Genomic DNA, 16,789 nt, shown 5'->3' with positions numbered 1-16,789 from the left:
AAAACTGAATGCACACAGAAGCTACCTTAGGCTATTTTCACATCATTGTTCGGAGACATTGAGCAGGCTGTTTTGTCAGAGAACAGCTGCCAAAGTTCTCCGGATCTGGCATAGCTGGATCGTACCACCTGCCCGCCGCACCCCATTGACTATAAAAACTTTTGTCTAGCCAAATCCCAACATATATGCCAGGGAGGGGCCTGGATCTCCGCCGGTTCCTATTATAGTCAATGGGGTCTAGCAGGCAGGCAGTGTTTTCCGATTATGCTCGATTCAGAGATCTCTGGCAGGCTGTTCTCTGCTGGGACAGCCTGCAGGATGTCTTGCTGGTGTGATATTAGCCTTATGTGGCTTGCTCACCATTCTCTGAAATGGGATATCTGAAAATAACCAAGTGCGTTGGATGACTATTTTCAGAAGTCCCATAGCAGTGAGTGAGAAGCATCTGGTGCATGCTTGGTGTGCTGTTCTTCACTTCGGGGGCCACATTCTGGAGATAGAATAGCACACTCTATTTCAATATGGGAAGAGCAGGAGTAGACTTCAATCAACTTGAAAAAAAAGGATTACCAGATTTTTGTGCTTCTATAGCTGAAACTTGCTAGATACTAAAGTCCTGTGCTGACAGCAGCATGAGTTACCCGGCTTGTAAAAACAGTGACCGGTGACTGGGCTGCAGCTTTACTGTATCTGTGAGGCTACTTCCACACTTGCATTTTTAATTCAGGTATTGAGATCCAGCAGAGGATCTCAATATCGGAATAAAACTGATCAGTCACTAAATACATTGAAAGCCAATGGGTGACGGATCCGTTTATTTTAGGCCCCATAGAAAATTGATCCGTCACCATTGACTTACGGTAGATTGTTTTCAATTTTTATGACCAGACACAAAACCGCAGCTCGTTGTAGGCGACCACCTTATGTCTCTTTCACAATCCAGCAGTAATTATGAGCCGTGATGTTCATCAGCTTCAATCCTTATATGAAGTCTAAAGGGGCATTTACACTATCAGATCCATTTTTCAGTCTTGAAGTTGCGGATTTCAAAAATACGGATACTGTCCGTGTGCGTTCTGCATTTTGGGGATCAGCATGCCCCGCCTTTTGTTAGAAATGCCTATTCAGGTCCACAATACATACAAGAATAGGACATGTTCTTTTGTGGGGCCGCAGAACGGACACACAGATGCAGACAGCACTAGGTGTGCTGTCCACATCTTTTGCAGCCCCAAAAGAATGGGTCTGCATCCAATCTGCAAAAAATGCGGATATGGACCAAAAATACAGTTGGTTGAATGCCCCCTAATAGACAGTAAGGGGCTGCTTTTAAGCTGGCAGCGGCCCACATGACCTACTGGGTGCACAGGTTGCACATATACAGTATCTGTCCACCGCTCGTTGCACCATGCTATTTCTAGAATTAAACCTAAAATTACCCTTTGGATTTCCTGAAAGAGAAACTTATACTGCATTGCATTACTTTGTATTTTGCCCAAAGAATACAGTGCTTGCTTCTTATAATGATTTTCTTCACTTACCTCTATCCTTTCCAAGAAGACAAATGACACTGGCTATAACCCAACTTATTGATTTCACCTCCCCAGTATCCCATGTATGTATGACACATCGTGTATCATTGATTACTAGGTAATCAAGCCAAACATTGACTTGTGCAAACCTCTAATTATGATGTCACTGCTGACATCCCTTTGTGAAGAACTATGCGTTCTTTCTCTCCTCGCTGCCCTGCATTTGGCAAAACTCACTTTGCTATATTTTTAATTAAATCCCATAGGACTGCATAGCTTCCAATCCTCATCTATTGGGATCATTTATTTTGCTGTCCAACTTGGCATCAACCCATATCATCATCTACTATGCTATGTGTCCCTGTCATTTTAACCATTCAATTTACCCTGCAGCAAAGCAAATCAAGTACTTCCAGAAATTCAAATCATTACTAAAAAGTAATAACTATTTCCGATTTGCTCTGTAATTGCTAAACGCCATCAGGTGAGAGTCATGAGTCCTCAAAACACCTACCAGTACCACCTACATATGTGAAGGTGAAAATTTGGTCAGGATTTAAGAGTAGAACATTTTTGTGTCCCACTTATGAGGTGCAATTTTTTAAAACTCAGAAAAAAATCATCGCTCCACGGCAGGGATTATTTAGGCGCACTTTCACCTAAATAGGTGTAACTACATTGCACTTGCACCAAATTTATTTCCATACGCCATGCTGGTCGAGTTACACCTCTGCGTGGAGGGAAGGGGTTAGGTCAAGAATTTGGCATGAGGGGGCCGTTAAAATTTTTGCCTCAGTCAGCAGGAAGGCTATGTGTTTCCCCACCCCTGACCACAAAGCACTGAGGTAAGGGGCCCCAAGAACTCTTGCACCAGGGCATATGAGCCTTTAACTATGTCACTAAGAATTTGGGACCTGATGGGGATCCAATCTATTTCCGGTATTAGTGCCAGGATTCGGCCACACAAAAACTGATGCTTGCAGTGTTCTTTGTCTGGCCAAATCCCAGCACTAATGCCAGAAAAGCCCAGATCTCCGCCGGGTCCCATTATAGTCTATGGGCTTCGGCGGGGAAAGGCAGTATCCGGCTATGCCAGATATGATGATCTTCGGCAGGCTGTTCCTCTGATGAAAAGATTTTAATGCTAGTGTGAAACTAGCCTAAATTAGATAGATAGATGGATGAATGGATAGATAGATAGATACATAATACATAACATGGATACAATGGAATTGCATTAACAAACCAGAAAACAAGAGAATAACCTTTAATGTCATGGCAGAATCGGTTGTTTGTCAATGTCTGCAGTAACTGATGACAGTATAACTTGCACACGTAACTATTAGGAGAACTCATGCTGCTTTTCAATGCAAGCACAGCAGGTACATGGTGAGAATGACAGGAGTGACAAATAAACTAGACGTATAGCCAGGGAATGGTGAAGACAAAGGGCGGTAACAGAATAACAAATATACTCCGAATGATATGATATGTGGGTTACATCTAAAAATAGGTAAATCAAAAAAGAAGTAGGCACAAGACGTGTCTGATTCTAATCTGGTATATTAAAGATTATGTGACGGCTATGGAAAAGCTGTTCAAATGTGCTGATTTACCTACACTGCTGAAAATGTAGAACTTTGTACCTTTTAATGCACTTTGGGGTTGTTTGGGTGGGTGGACATGAAGCAACATTGTTGAGATCCATGGACCAGAAAATTGCGGCAGCTCGTAAAGCCATTCTACAAAAATGGATAGACCCACAAGCCCTACCACAGAGACTGTTCTTGGTCAAGCTCACATTCTTATTTCAGATGGATTGGGTTTAAGCAACTTCAGGTTAAAAAGTTTTTTTCTACTATGGGAAAGTTTCATAGCCATTCTTCCTGATTACATTCTGAATAAAGTCAAAGTTCACTTCAAATAAACTACCTGGTACCTGGAGCATAAAATACAGAGTCATTTTACATGTTATATTTGCCATTTATTGAAAGAACAGCTTGGACTCATAGGCTTGGTTGGCCCCTTACTTGACCCCTGCTTTTTTTTGTAACATTGCTTGCTTTCTGCATGTATCTGAACAAATCGGTGCCTTATGCCTGATGTGTTGGATTACTGTTCTTGAGTGTTGCCTGAGCTTCTGGTTACCTGTGCCATCTTCTTTAGGTTTCATGACCTTGTACTGTCATGTTACCATTGCTTTCATTCATAGTCCTAGTCTTTACCTTATTTAACTGTTAACAGCTGTCTTTCCCAAGCTTACTTAATTCTGGCTGGTGGGTAGGAGCATAGAACAGGTAACTTATATATCAGATTATGTTGTTTTTTGATGATTTAGTTTTGAACAAGTTGTAAAAATGTAAAAAGTACATAAAAAAAATATATATATATATATATATATACTGTATATAGGAACCTCATCATGAGTAGTCATAAATCATAGATAGTCATAAATAATCACAGTCGAAAAGAATAGAATGGGATGTGAATATGGAAAAGTTACATTGTAAAAGAAGTCAACCAAAGATAACATTAGCTTACAGGAATCTCATGAAAATAACTCCTCTCCATATGACTTATTATATAATACAGTATATGGACGTCATAGAGGTTAAGAAGTCTAGGACATCTTTGAGCCACAGCAGAGTCCAGTCGCCAGTATGTAATACTTCATTTTCCCTGTAGTGGTCACTGCAGAGAAAATGTATGGCAAGCAAAAGCCTCCTCCCCCAGCAATCGCAGCTGATCATGAGGGTTTTCTTAATCAAGACCCACTAAAATTAGATGATCATTAGGCAAATTTTCATTTAAAAATCTCTCATTGTGAGACTGACGCTTTAATATACAGTATTATTTCTTTAAGACAATGGGAGTGTCAAAGTACATCTTTATTTTCTGTTGGAATTTGAAATAGTGGCTGTTCGAGCTCTAGTCTGGATTCAATTAAATCTTATCTGTTATTCTCATTTTAGAGGTTCGGTAAAGGTCTAGTTGAGGGTCAGAAATTATAGATCCTTCAATCTTATTGTAATTTAAGAGAAATACGTAAAAACTAGTGTTATAAATTGAGTTTCATGGTGTTGCTTAGTTGCCAGAAAGTTATCTGTAACCAGAACACTGTGATATTTCTTCATAATGTGTGAACCATAATCAGAGGTTATAACCTTTCACAATTACTTATGATGCTTCTTAATTGTCATCCCACCTTGTGAGATAGTTTGTAGCCATTTCCCATTAATTTTTGTGAAGATTTCTTGGAGATACATTCCTGTAAATGCTAATAAATTCATGTGGTAATAGATTTCTTGATGGCATCTTACAGTCCTACAAAGAGGTTTCCAAGAAGTTAAAGGGGAGGCAAGCTCTGGTTCTTGGACCAGATTGATTTTGATGTATGCAGGTATTGATTTGTGGCTAAGCTTTTAACAGCAGACAGAATACTAGTGATGCTTTTCTGTTAAGTCAGATGTTAGAGGTCAAATACTGCACATGGAGTGTACTTTAATTTGATGCTTTTTAATATTAAAATATTCAGTTTCAAAGACAATAATCAAATGCTATTAGATCATGAAATGTGAAAATTAAAGGGGATGCTTCATGAGGAGAGCCCCTTTTCAAATGGAAAGTGGCTGGGCAATCAGTCAAATGCCACAGGTCCAGCTTTTCTAACCCTCAGCAATGAGTTATTATCAAAAAGGAAAACCGCATATGGCCAGATATTTCCCCTGCATTTGTCAAAGGTGACAACCAATTATTTTTTACTAATATTTGGACATTTTTACATTTTGGCTTATGGCCTGAACATTTTAGCATAAGAGTGATACCAAACAATAGTTTGATAGACAATCTAAAGGAAGCCAGAGGAATTATCTATTATAAATGAGGAAAAAAGAACAAACAACTCAAACATTTATAATGCGGCCTATTAGAGATGAGCAAACCAGTCGGGATTCGTTTTGGGTCCGGTTCACTGCATTTTTTAAAAGGTTCGGACCGAAGCGAAGTAGCTTCAATTGCCCTGAAAGTTGGTATGTAACCGCCTCTAGCCTACTATGAGTCATATTTATTTAGGAAAACTTTTTATCTCTTTTCGTTTATTTTTTATGACATTTTTCCCCCCTCCCCCTCCCCCTCCCCAAGCTCTAGAACACAATGACAGCTCAAAACACTCTCCAAGATGACACTGGAGGCTGGGCACAAAATAAGATAGAGAGCGTGCTGTGCCAGTTTTGGCCACCGTTCCAGTCTACCTGCCCAGAAATTCATGGGGTCAGGGAACAGGGTATGTAACAGAGACTGGCCATAGTTTAGGTAGGCCTGAACTGGGCCTTTTGGTGGGAGCTGTTGGTTTGCTGCCTGGCATGGCACGTGGAAAAACTGCTCCATCATGTTGAGGAGACTGAAATGGCTACTGCTGCTACTGCGGATTCTGCTGCTTGTGACGGTGAGAAGGGCGTGACTCTGCTGTGGGTGGAGAGGGACCTCCCTTGCAGATACGCTGGCAGCAGGCGTCTGCTTACCATAAGCTGCAGCAAGCTGCATTCACAGTATTTCCTGGTAATAATGTAATTTGTCCTTCCTTTCTGTGAGAGGAAAACATTCCCCCATTTTGCCCTGGTGGCAAGGGTCTAAAAGCATGGCTATCCAGTAATCATTAGACTGCTTGATGTCAACAATATGCCTGTCACTGTGTAAGCAAGCAAGCATACAGGTCACCATTCTGGCCAGCATGCCAGAGGAGACACTTCTTTCCAGCCCCACCCCCCACTGACACGATTGGGTGTCTTGGCCAGTGCCATCTTCATCATCATCCTCTTTCTCCTCCACCTCCAACTACTTCTCCTTCTCTTACAGTGGCAGCACCTCATCCTCATCTTCTTCATCCTCATCTTCGTCATCCATGACAGATTCCCTTTGTGTGTGTCCCACAGCTATAGGGCGGACAGCAGAATGCATCAGCTGCTCTTTATCCACCGTGGTCCCCTGCTGCATGAGCGTCAGCATCTGTTCTAAGATAAATATGAGAGGGATAACATTCATGCTGTAGTTGTCCCTGCAGACAAACTTTGTGGCTTCTTCGAAGGGCTTCAGCACCTAACAGGCTTCTCGGATGAGCTGCCACTGTTTTACCTTGGACAGTTTCCTGGACTTTGCCAGCACCTTGAGTAAGCCAGTGTACTTATTGAGAAAGCGCTGCACCACTAGGTTGATGACTTGCACCATGCAGTGAGCATGTGTTATTTCGGCCATTGTCGCTGACCAGGTTGCCCAGTTGGAGTCGGCGGGGTCACAGCCAGAAGGATGTTTGCTGCTTGATGTACCTGAGCAACTGCTCACCTGTGTGGCTACTCTCTCTCAGGCCGATCAGCTCCAACACAGCGTGATAACGCTTGACCTGACACATATGATAGAAAAGAGGGGTAGTGCAAGTGACCCTGTGCTCAGCTGCTGTTGGGGACGGGAACATGTCCATAGAGGAGGAGGCGGATAAGTTTAGTACGACTGGAGGGGGTTATCACAGGTTATATTTCCCAATGTTTTGGGGTGTACTCTAATTTAAAAAAATAAAAATTAATTTTAAACCAAAAAGCAGTGTAGGCTACCTCCTCCTCGACCGCCGCTTCCACCTTACACCGCCACATCCACCGCCTCCTCAACCTCCTACTCCATATGGACCTCGTCCTCCTAGATCAAGATTATTATTTTTTATTTTTACGTATTTTATGTTATTTAAAGTCATTTCCCTATCCACATTTGTTTGCAGAGCACTTGCCATGCTCTTAACCACATTTTGATGCCATTTGCAGCCCTCTAGCCCTTTGCATGACATTTTTACAGCCATTTTGGTGCTCAAAAGTTCGGGTCCCCATTGACTTCAATGGGGTTCGGGTTCGGGGTCAAGTTCGGGTTCCGAACTCAAACTTTTTTGTGAAGTTCGGCCAAACCCGTTGAACCCGAACATCCAGGTGTCCGCTCAACTCTAATCACTTGCACCCCTAGGTAGAACTCAGTGGAGAGTAAGTGAATTGTGATGAGGCTAAACTCCATCTGCTTTTGAAAAGCCTGAGTTGCCGTGTTGCCATTACACCTAGAGGCTTCGGTTTCTTTGCAACTGCTGCTTTGGTCTACTTTGACAGGGCCTGGCAGTGAAAATGCCATCACAACTGGCCATGTCAAAGTGCAGAGGGCACGGCAGTTACAGAGAGAGTGGTGCCTCTAGGAGTAACGCCACCGTTTGCATATAATAAAACATAATTTTTCTCAGCAATGCGGGCACATATGAACATGGGACCAACACAGATGACTTCATCTGCCAATCGCACATGTAACAGGACAGCCCAAGCGTATGAGGGAGTCCTGAGGGATAGCTGAAAGCCTAGGTAGCATTTTACTGTCAGCTATCTAAAAAATATGGACTTCAGTGGGGGGAGGCAGCATAAAATCTAAATATGGCCCTGGCTCCACAGCATCAGCACAATGTAGTGTCAGACATCACACTGCTACTGTGAAGGGGGGACAATATCTGGACATAACTACTGTGAGGGGCACATGTCTGGACGGTCTTTATGTGAGCTTGATAAAGACCGTCTGGTCGAAACGTCGCTGTTTATTGAGGTGTAATAAAGAAACAGAAAATGTATCTATTGGAGTGCCGTGGCTTCTCTATATAATACTGTGAAGGGGGCACATATCTGGCATAGCTAATGTGAAGGGGGCACATATTTGGGCATAACTACTGTGAAGGGGGCACATATCTGGGCATAGCTATTGCGAAGGGGGCACATATCTGGGCATAACATCTGTGAAGGGGGCACATATCTGGGCATAGCTACTGTGAAGGGGGCACATATCTGGACATAACTGTTGTGAAAGGGGTATATATCTGGCATAGCTACTGTGAAGGGGGCACATATTTGGGCATAACTACCATAAAGGGGGCACATATCTGGGCATAGCTACTGTGAAAGGGGCACATGTCTGGGCATAACTACTGTGAAAGGGGCACATGTCTGGGCATAGCTACTGTGAAGGGGTATCTCTGGGCATAACTACTGTGAAATGGGCACAGAGCTGGGCATAACTGCTGTGAAGGGGCGAATATCTGGGCATAGCTACTGTAAAGGGGGCATCTCTGGGCATAGCTACTGTAAAGGGGGCATCTCTGGGCATAACTACTGTGAAGGGGGCACATCTGGGCATAGCTACTGTGAAGGGGGCACAGTCTGGGCCTTACTACTATGTGCAGGTACAAAGGGGGAATAATTACTAGGTGTGGGCATTAAGGGGACTGGTTGTGTATAGTTATGCTTTGGGAACAGTTAGAGGTGTCACCTAGTATTGAAAAAATATATATACATACTGTAAACATATTGACCCATATTAACAAGATGTTTTTTATATGCATGTATATGTTTATATTTGTATTTGTGGCTTGGGGGGGGCAGGTACATTCCTTGCACAGGGACCCTCTGCTGTCTGTGTCCACCCCTGGCAGGAATATTGCTATAAACATTTTACATTTACTAGATGCATTCTTAGGCCTCCTGCACACGACCGTATGGCTTTTTCAGTGTTTTGCGGTCCGTTTTTCATGGATCCGTTGTTCCGTTTTTTGTTTCCGTTGTGTTTCCATTTACGTTCCATTTTTTCGTTCCGCTTTTCCGTATGGCATATACAGTATACAGTAATTACATAGAAAAAATTGGGCTGGGCATAACATTTCCAATAGATGGTTCCGCAAAAACGGAACGGATACGGAAGACATACGGAGTACATTCCGTATGTGTTCCGTTTTTTTTTTGCGGAGCCATTGACTTGAATGGAGCCATGGAACGTGATTTGCGGGCAATAAAATGGAAATACGGAAACGGAATGCATACGTAAACGGGAAAAAAATAGGTCGTGTGCAGGAGGCCTAAATCACACAGAATATTAAATGTGGGAAATAATATATTTTTGTTTAGCTTTACTGATATAAAGTATATTTTGTTACTCAAAGATTTATTTAATTTACTGTCCTAGTAATGAAAAATGTCAAATTGCCTATTTTTTCTGGTGATCAGGGATCAGGGAGGCCCATACAGAGAAATGTCTTCCCCTCTAGCTCAAAAAATTTTCTGTTTACTCCTATGACTAGTGCTGAGCGCGAATATTCGAATATCAAATTTTTTTAGCGAATATCGGCACTTTGCTAATTCGCGAATATTTCGAATATAGTGCTATAAATTCGATATTTCGAATATTCGTTTTTTTTTTTTTTTTTATTGTTATATTTTTTTCTTTCCCACTTTCCAAAAGTAGTTCTTACCTGTCCTTAGGATTCCTGGCTTCCTGGCTGCTCCAGTCAGTGCCCGTTGCCGCTTCTGACGACTTCCGTGCTCATGGAGCGTCCCCATCACCATGGGAACGTCTCCATACTAGAATGTACTGTCGGATTTGAGAATTATGTTGAAATCCCAATTCGATTAATTCAAGTTATAATAATCAAATTTCGATTTTAACTTAGCACTGCTATATTCCATATTCGTTAATTCTAGCCTAATATGGAATATAGCAGTGCTAAGTTAAAATCGAAATTTGATTATTATAACTTGAATTAATCGAATTGCTATTTCAACTTGGACCTGGTTTACTATGGTTGGCTTGGTAGAATTAGCGAAGATGACGAATGTATTCATCATATTCCACAAAACGAATATAACAAAGTATTCTCCATCTTCGTTTTTCTCCATATTCGTCAACTTCGCTAATTCTAGCAATCATATAGAAAGGTTCCCTATAGAGACAGCTAAGTTTAATTCGCTATGCGATTATATTACTTTGCTTTTTTTTAAAAAAATTGAATAGTTAAATACTTGATTATTATAATGATTCTATTTATAAAAAAAAAAAAATAAGTAATATAATCGCATAGCGAATTAAACACAGCTGTCGATTTTAACTTAGCACTGCTATATTCTATATTAGGCTAGAATTAACGAATATGGAATATAGCAGTGCTAAGTTAAAATCGAAATTCGATTATTATAACTTGAATTAATCGCATTGCGATTTCAACTTGGACCTGGTTTACTATGGTTGGCTTGGTAGAATTAGCGAATAGGACGAATATATTCGTCATATTCCTCAAAACGAAGATAACGAAGTATTCTGCATCTTCGTTTTAGCTACCTATTCGTCAACTTCGCTAATTCTAGCAATCAAATAGGAAGGTTGACTATAGAGACAGCTGTGTTTAATTCGCTATGCGATTATATTACTTTGCTTTTTTTTTATATAAATAGAATCATTATAATCAAGTAGTATTTAACTATTCAATTAAAAAAAAAAAAGCAAAGTAATATAATCGCATAGCGAATTAAACTTAGCTGTCTCTATAGTCAACCTTCCTATTTGATTGCTAGAATTAGCAAAGTTGACGAATAGGTAGCTAAAACGAAGATGTAGAATACTTCGTTATCTTTGTTTTGAGGAATATGACGAATGCATTTGTCATATTCGTCATCTTCGCTAATTCTAGATATCAAACCAATAGGAAAGTAGCCTTAAGTTAAAATCGCAATACGTGATTATTTAAATCGCATAATAATCGCGATAACTAGAATAATGACGAATATTCGATTTCAACAAATATTAAACGAATATTCTATCGAATATTCGCGAATTTTGTCGAAATCGAATATGGCACCTGCCGCTCATCACTACCTATGACCTCTGGATGTTTGCAGGACCAGTTGTTGTAAATGGTTTAGTGGCACTCCACTAATGCGTAATTTGATACTTTCTTAGGCAATACTACTACATGATATGTTGGCCTTCAGGACCTTCTTCAGATATGGATTGCTGCAGTGTGGAGAAGAGAAAACACGGCACAAGCTGGAGGATCAGTGACCTCCAGTGATTGTTCTATTAGATGCATGTCGAGTTCTCTTTTCTGCACAGTGTGGGAATCCATAACTGAGGAAAGCCCTGAAGACCAAAACATCTTGTTTTAGGCATGCTTAACAAGGTCTCAATGTTAGGAACTACTAGAGTCACCGTTCGGACCACAACCAGTGAACTCCAAAACTGCTCGCAGATTAGTAGGAAACTGCCCTAGGTACTTACCAGAGCTCGCTGCAAGCCAGGATGGACTTGGCTGCTAACAACGAAGGATAGGTCAGCAGATCTGGTAATAGAAAACTACCGCGGGCAGACCTTCCAGAATGACTAGGGGGGTACAAAGAGAAGTAAACAAGCAGGGTCAAAACCAGGAAAAAAGACAAACACTTTCAATGCAGTACATAAATAGTTAATCCAGAGGAGAGCCAAAGTCAGTTCCAGGACAGTCAATATAAACAGGAACAAAAGGCCCAATGTTAAGGCAGATAGGCATTTCATAGTGATGCAATGTGAACTCATATTAAGCATCATATTCTGGGGTGCAGCACTCTTCTTTAAGCTATACCAGCTGTATGATTTGCCTTGGTGTACAGGGAAATTGTGTGATGATAGACATGTTATCTAAAGAAGATGCTCCTAAAAATCCATTGTTTCCAACAATATTTGGGACTTTTAAGCCCCACCCTGGTGCAAACGGTGCTTACAGAATTTTTAGCGCCACTTTTCTGGCGCACAGAAGTTGATAATTCCCCCCATGGGGTTTTGATAGAAGTACCATTATGTTTTTAAGGCTACCTTCGCAATAGCGTTTTTTGCTGGATCCGTCATGGATAGCGTTGAGCGTGAATATTCGAATCGCGAATTTTTATCGCGAATATCGGCACTTCGAGAATTCGCAAATAATTAGAATATAGTGCTATATATTCGTATTCGCGAATAGTGTTGATCGCGAATATTCTAATCGTGAATATCGTCACTTAGCAACATCCCTAGCAACCAATAGGAAAGTTGCCTACCCCTTAGTGTTGATCGCGAATATTCTAATCACAAATTTTTATCGCGAATACATTACAATGCCGATTTTTACAATCAAGTAAATAATGACTGGAGATCACGGATTCTCAAATTTGCGAATTTATGGCGAATATTCGGCCAAAAATATGTGAAAAATAGCGAATTCAAATATTGCCCATGCCGCTCATCACTAGTCATGGATCAGCAAAAACGCTTCCGTTCTGATAACACAACCGCCTGCATCCGTTATGAACAGATCCGCTTGTATTATCTTTAACATAGCCAAGATGGATCCGTCATGAACGCCACTGAAAGTCAATGGGGAACGGATCTGTTTTCTATCATGTCAGAGAAAACGGATCTGTCTCCATTGACTTATATTGTGTGCCAGGACGGATCCGTCTTGCTCCGCACCACATCGCGGACAGAAAAACGCTGCTTGCAGCATTATTCTATCCGCGATAGGGATGCAGCCAAATGGAACGGAATGCATTTTGGGGCATTCCGTTTCGTTCAGTTCAGTTTTGTCCCCATTGACAATGAATGGGGGCCAAACAGAAGCTTTTTTCTTCCGCTATTGAGATCCTATGACGGATCTCAATAGCGGAAAAGGAAAGCGCAAGTGCGAAAGTAGCCTAAGCCTCTAGTCTAGACAATGACCGCACACTGTAACTATATTAAACACTATTTCAGAGGGGTTGTTCTCTCAGAAAATACCCCACCTGTCTACAGGTCGTGTGCGGTATTGCAGCTCAGTACTATATAGATGAGCTGCAATACCAGACAATAGCCATTCTCAAGAGCGATGCTGTTCTGTAAGGCTTTGTTCACATCTCTGTTTCGTAAATCCAGTAGTCTGTTCCGGCAGAGGAATAGACTGCCGTAATTACCGTATCCAGACACCGCACAGCACCTCCGGATCCCCATTGACTATGAGGGGGTCTGGCAGGGATCCAGCAGGTTTCCATCACAGAGCATAGATACTTTCTTCAATCCTAGACAACCCCTTTAAGCAACTGTATAAATTTCAATGATGTGAGTTTTGCGATAACTGGCGTAATTACAGTGTATATCCCCTAGTATATAATTCTCTATCCATTAATCAACATTTATTTTGCACAGTTTTGTAGATGTGGATGCCATCTATGCTCATAATACAGCTTCAGGAAATATTTGGAATGTGATGTTTTTTTTGACCATTTGCTCTTTTTACTTTTACCCTAGTATTTTGATGCCCTGCTAGGAGAAAACAGTATATCCTGCAGGCTCTGTATGAATTCTCTGTGCTTCTTCTTCTTGTAGGAGACGGATCTTATGACATTTAACATTTCCATTCATCGCTCATGGTGGAGAGAACATGGGCCAGGCTGTGTGAGACGGGTAGTGCCTGCTCCAGCCAGCAGGAACCTCGGGGATCACTCGTTCATCTCGGTGACAGGATGCATCATTGAGTTCCAGTACCTAGAGGTCATCCACAGCGCTTTTCAGATACTGCTGTCTGTAAGTCACTTCCTCCTGTATATGTACTGTTTATACTCTGCAAATAATGGAGAAGACCAAAACCGTTTCTATTTTATTTATTTTCAGTGAACTATGAATTTTGGCTTGATTTTAGTATATTTGATTACTACAATATGTGCACGTGGCCATATAAAGATGCAATGCAAAGAGGTATTCTTGTCGATCGTGCACACATTTTTTTAAATCTCAGTCTATGGGGAAATTTATCAAAACTCGTGCAAAGGAAAATTGGCTTAGTTTCCAACTAATCAGATCAATCTATTCTAATAGAGCTCTGAAAAATAAAAGTTGCTATGGACAACTCAGGCTACTTTCACACTTGCGTTAGAGGAATCCGGCAGGCAGTTCCGTTGCCGGAACTGCCTGCCCGATCCGGAAATCCATGTGCAAACGGAGACCATTTGTTTCCGGATCCGTTTGACAAATGCATTAAAATACCGGATCCGTCTCTCCAGCATAAATACATTTCAATGGAAAATGGCAAGTGTTCCGGAATTTGGCATGCTGCGGTATTTTCTCCGGCCTAATACCGTAAGAGGGACGGAACTGAAGACATCCTGATGTGTACTGAACAGATTGCTTTCCATTCAGAATGCATTAGGATAAAACTGGAGCGTTTTTTTTTCCCCAGTATTGAGCCCCTAGGACGGAACTCAATACCGGAAAACTTTAACGCTAGTGTGAAAGTACCCTAAGCCAGTTTTCCTTTACACACTTTTGATAAATCTCCCCCTATGTGTATAAAATCCTCACAAATGGTCGGCCATGGATTTCTCTAGGTTACAACCATTTTTATGTTAACTGGAAACCACCCCATTTTAAAACAGAAATTCAAGAAGCATGATTTAAAACCTTTAACCAGTTTGGAAAGGGTGGGTTTCAGGGGACAGTATGTATGTTGGCAAAATACATGTAGGGTGTAGTGGGTGAGCCTGGTATGTCTGTACTCTCTGTACATTAATTGCCCTTTAAAGGGGTAGTACAGTGTCATGATATTGATAGCTTATGCTCAGGATAGGTCATCAGTATTAGATTTGTGGGGGTCCGACTCCCAGCACCACCATCTATCAGCTGCTTGAAAAGGCATCGGGGCTCATGCAAATGCTGTGCTTTTTAAACAGATGATCAGTGGGGGTGCTGGGAGTCGGACCCCCACCGATCTGATATTGATGACCTATCCTGAGGATAGTTTATTAATATCATGACACTGCACAACCCTTATGATATATATTTTTACATTACCTGTATCTTTTTGGGCTTTGCTCTATTATTTGGACAGTTGATTTTCAACTGATCTGTATTGTATCATGTGACGTATTTGCATTTTTCACATGCAGGCTTTTTAATAGAATATGGAAAAAAGTTTGTATTTTTTGTACATTTTTGGTCTAGCACAGGTGTCGGCAACCCGCGGCTCCGGAGCCGCATGCGGCTCTTTTGAACCTTTGCCGCGGCTCCGGCATGGGCATGAGCAGTGTGTGTGCGGCGGGGCAGGCACTGTGTGGCGACGGCTGGGCAGGCACTGAGATGAGCGCTTCCATTGTGGAAGCGAAGCGCTCATCTCCATAGTGATCTGTTTGTATTGCCGTCCTCAGGACAGTGATACAAACAGAAGGCTGTGCGGAGGAGCAGGGCAGGGAGGTGTGTCCCTTTCCTGTTCCTCTGATAGGCTGCCGGCACTACTAGGCCGGCAGCCTATAAGAGGCCGGCGTAGGCGGTGCGATGACGTCATCGCGCCGCCTATGCCGTACAGCGCTGGAGTCGGGACACAGGCCGGAAGAGGCCTGCATCGCATCGCTCCAAAGAGGTAAGTATAAGTGTTAATTTTATTTTTTTTAACTGCCAGTCTGGCACATAATGGGGGGGGGGCCCTGGTATTATACTGGCACATGATTGGGGGGGGGTCTGGTATTAGTACTGGCACATGATTGGGGGGGTCTGGTATTACTACTGGCACATGATTGAGGGGGGGTCTGGTATTAGTACTGGCACATGATTGGGGGGGTCTGGTATTACTGGCACATGATTGGAGGGGGGTCTGGTATTACTGGCACATGATTGGAGGGGGGTCTGGTATTACTGGCACATGATTGGAGGGGGGTCTGGTATTACTGGCACATGATTGGAGGGGGGTCTGGTATTACTGGCACATGATTGGAGGGGGGCCTGGTATTACTGGCACATGATTAGGGGGGTCTGGTATTACTGGCACATGATTGGGGGGGTCTGGTATTACTGGCACATGATTGGAGGGGGGTCTGGTATTACTGGCACATGATTGGAGGGGGGTCTGGTATTACTGGCACATGATTGGAGGGGGGTCTGGTATTACTGGCACATGATTGGAGGGGGGTCTGGTATTACTGGCACATGATTGGAGGGGGGCCTGGTATTACTGGCACATGATTAGGGGGGTCTGGTATTACTGGCACATGATTGGGGGGGTCTGGTATTACTGGCACATGATTGGAGGGGGGTCTGGTATTACTGGCACATGATTGGAGGGGGGTCTGGTATTACTGGCACATGATTGGAGGGGGGTCTGGTATTACTGGCACATGATTGCAGGGGGGTCTGGTATTACTGGCACATGATTGGAGGGGGGTCTGGTATTACTGGCACATGATTGGAGGGGGGTCTGGTATTACTGGCACATGATTGGAGGGGGGTCTGGTATTACTGGCACATGTTTGGAGGGGGGTCTGGTATTACTGGCACATGATTGGAGGGGGGTCTGGTAAAGGTAAATTAAATATTTTAATTAGCTATTAATTTGCAAAAATATATTTTACATTGTTAAGTGAAAAAGTCCTTTTTTTCTTTAGATTGACAGCTGACTG

The 16,789-nt window shown here is 42.2% G+C and overlaps 1 protein-coding gene across 1 annotated transcript in view; it reads left to right on the top strand.

Annotated features, from left to right (window-relative positions):
• The window catches only part of NKAIN3 (sodium/potassium transporting ATPase interacting 3), a 703,104-nt gene that overhangs the window by 538,187 nt on the left and 148,128 nt on the right, over positions 1-16,789 (top strand). Inside the window, exon 4 of the mRNA XM_040432963.1 lies at positions 13,731-13,928. Coding sequence (XP_040288897.1) covers positions 13,731-13,928 — 198 coding nt within the window. The remainder of the gene's footprint in view (positions 1-13,730; positions 13,929-16,789) is intronic.

The sequence above is a fragment of the Bufo bufo genome, chromosome 5 (assembly GCF_905171765.1).
Source record: "Bufo bufo chromosome 5, aBufBuf1.1, whole genome shotgun sequence".
Taxonomy (NCBI): Eukaryota; Metazoa; Chordata; class Amphibia; order Anura; family Bufonidae; genus Bufo; species Bufo bufo.
The sequence above is the reverse complement of the archived record's forward strand: the minus strand, read 5'-3'. Positions and strand labels throughout refer to the sequence as shown.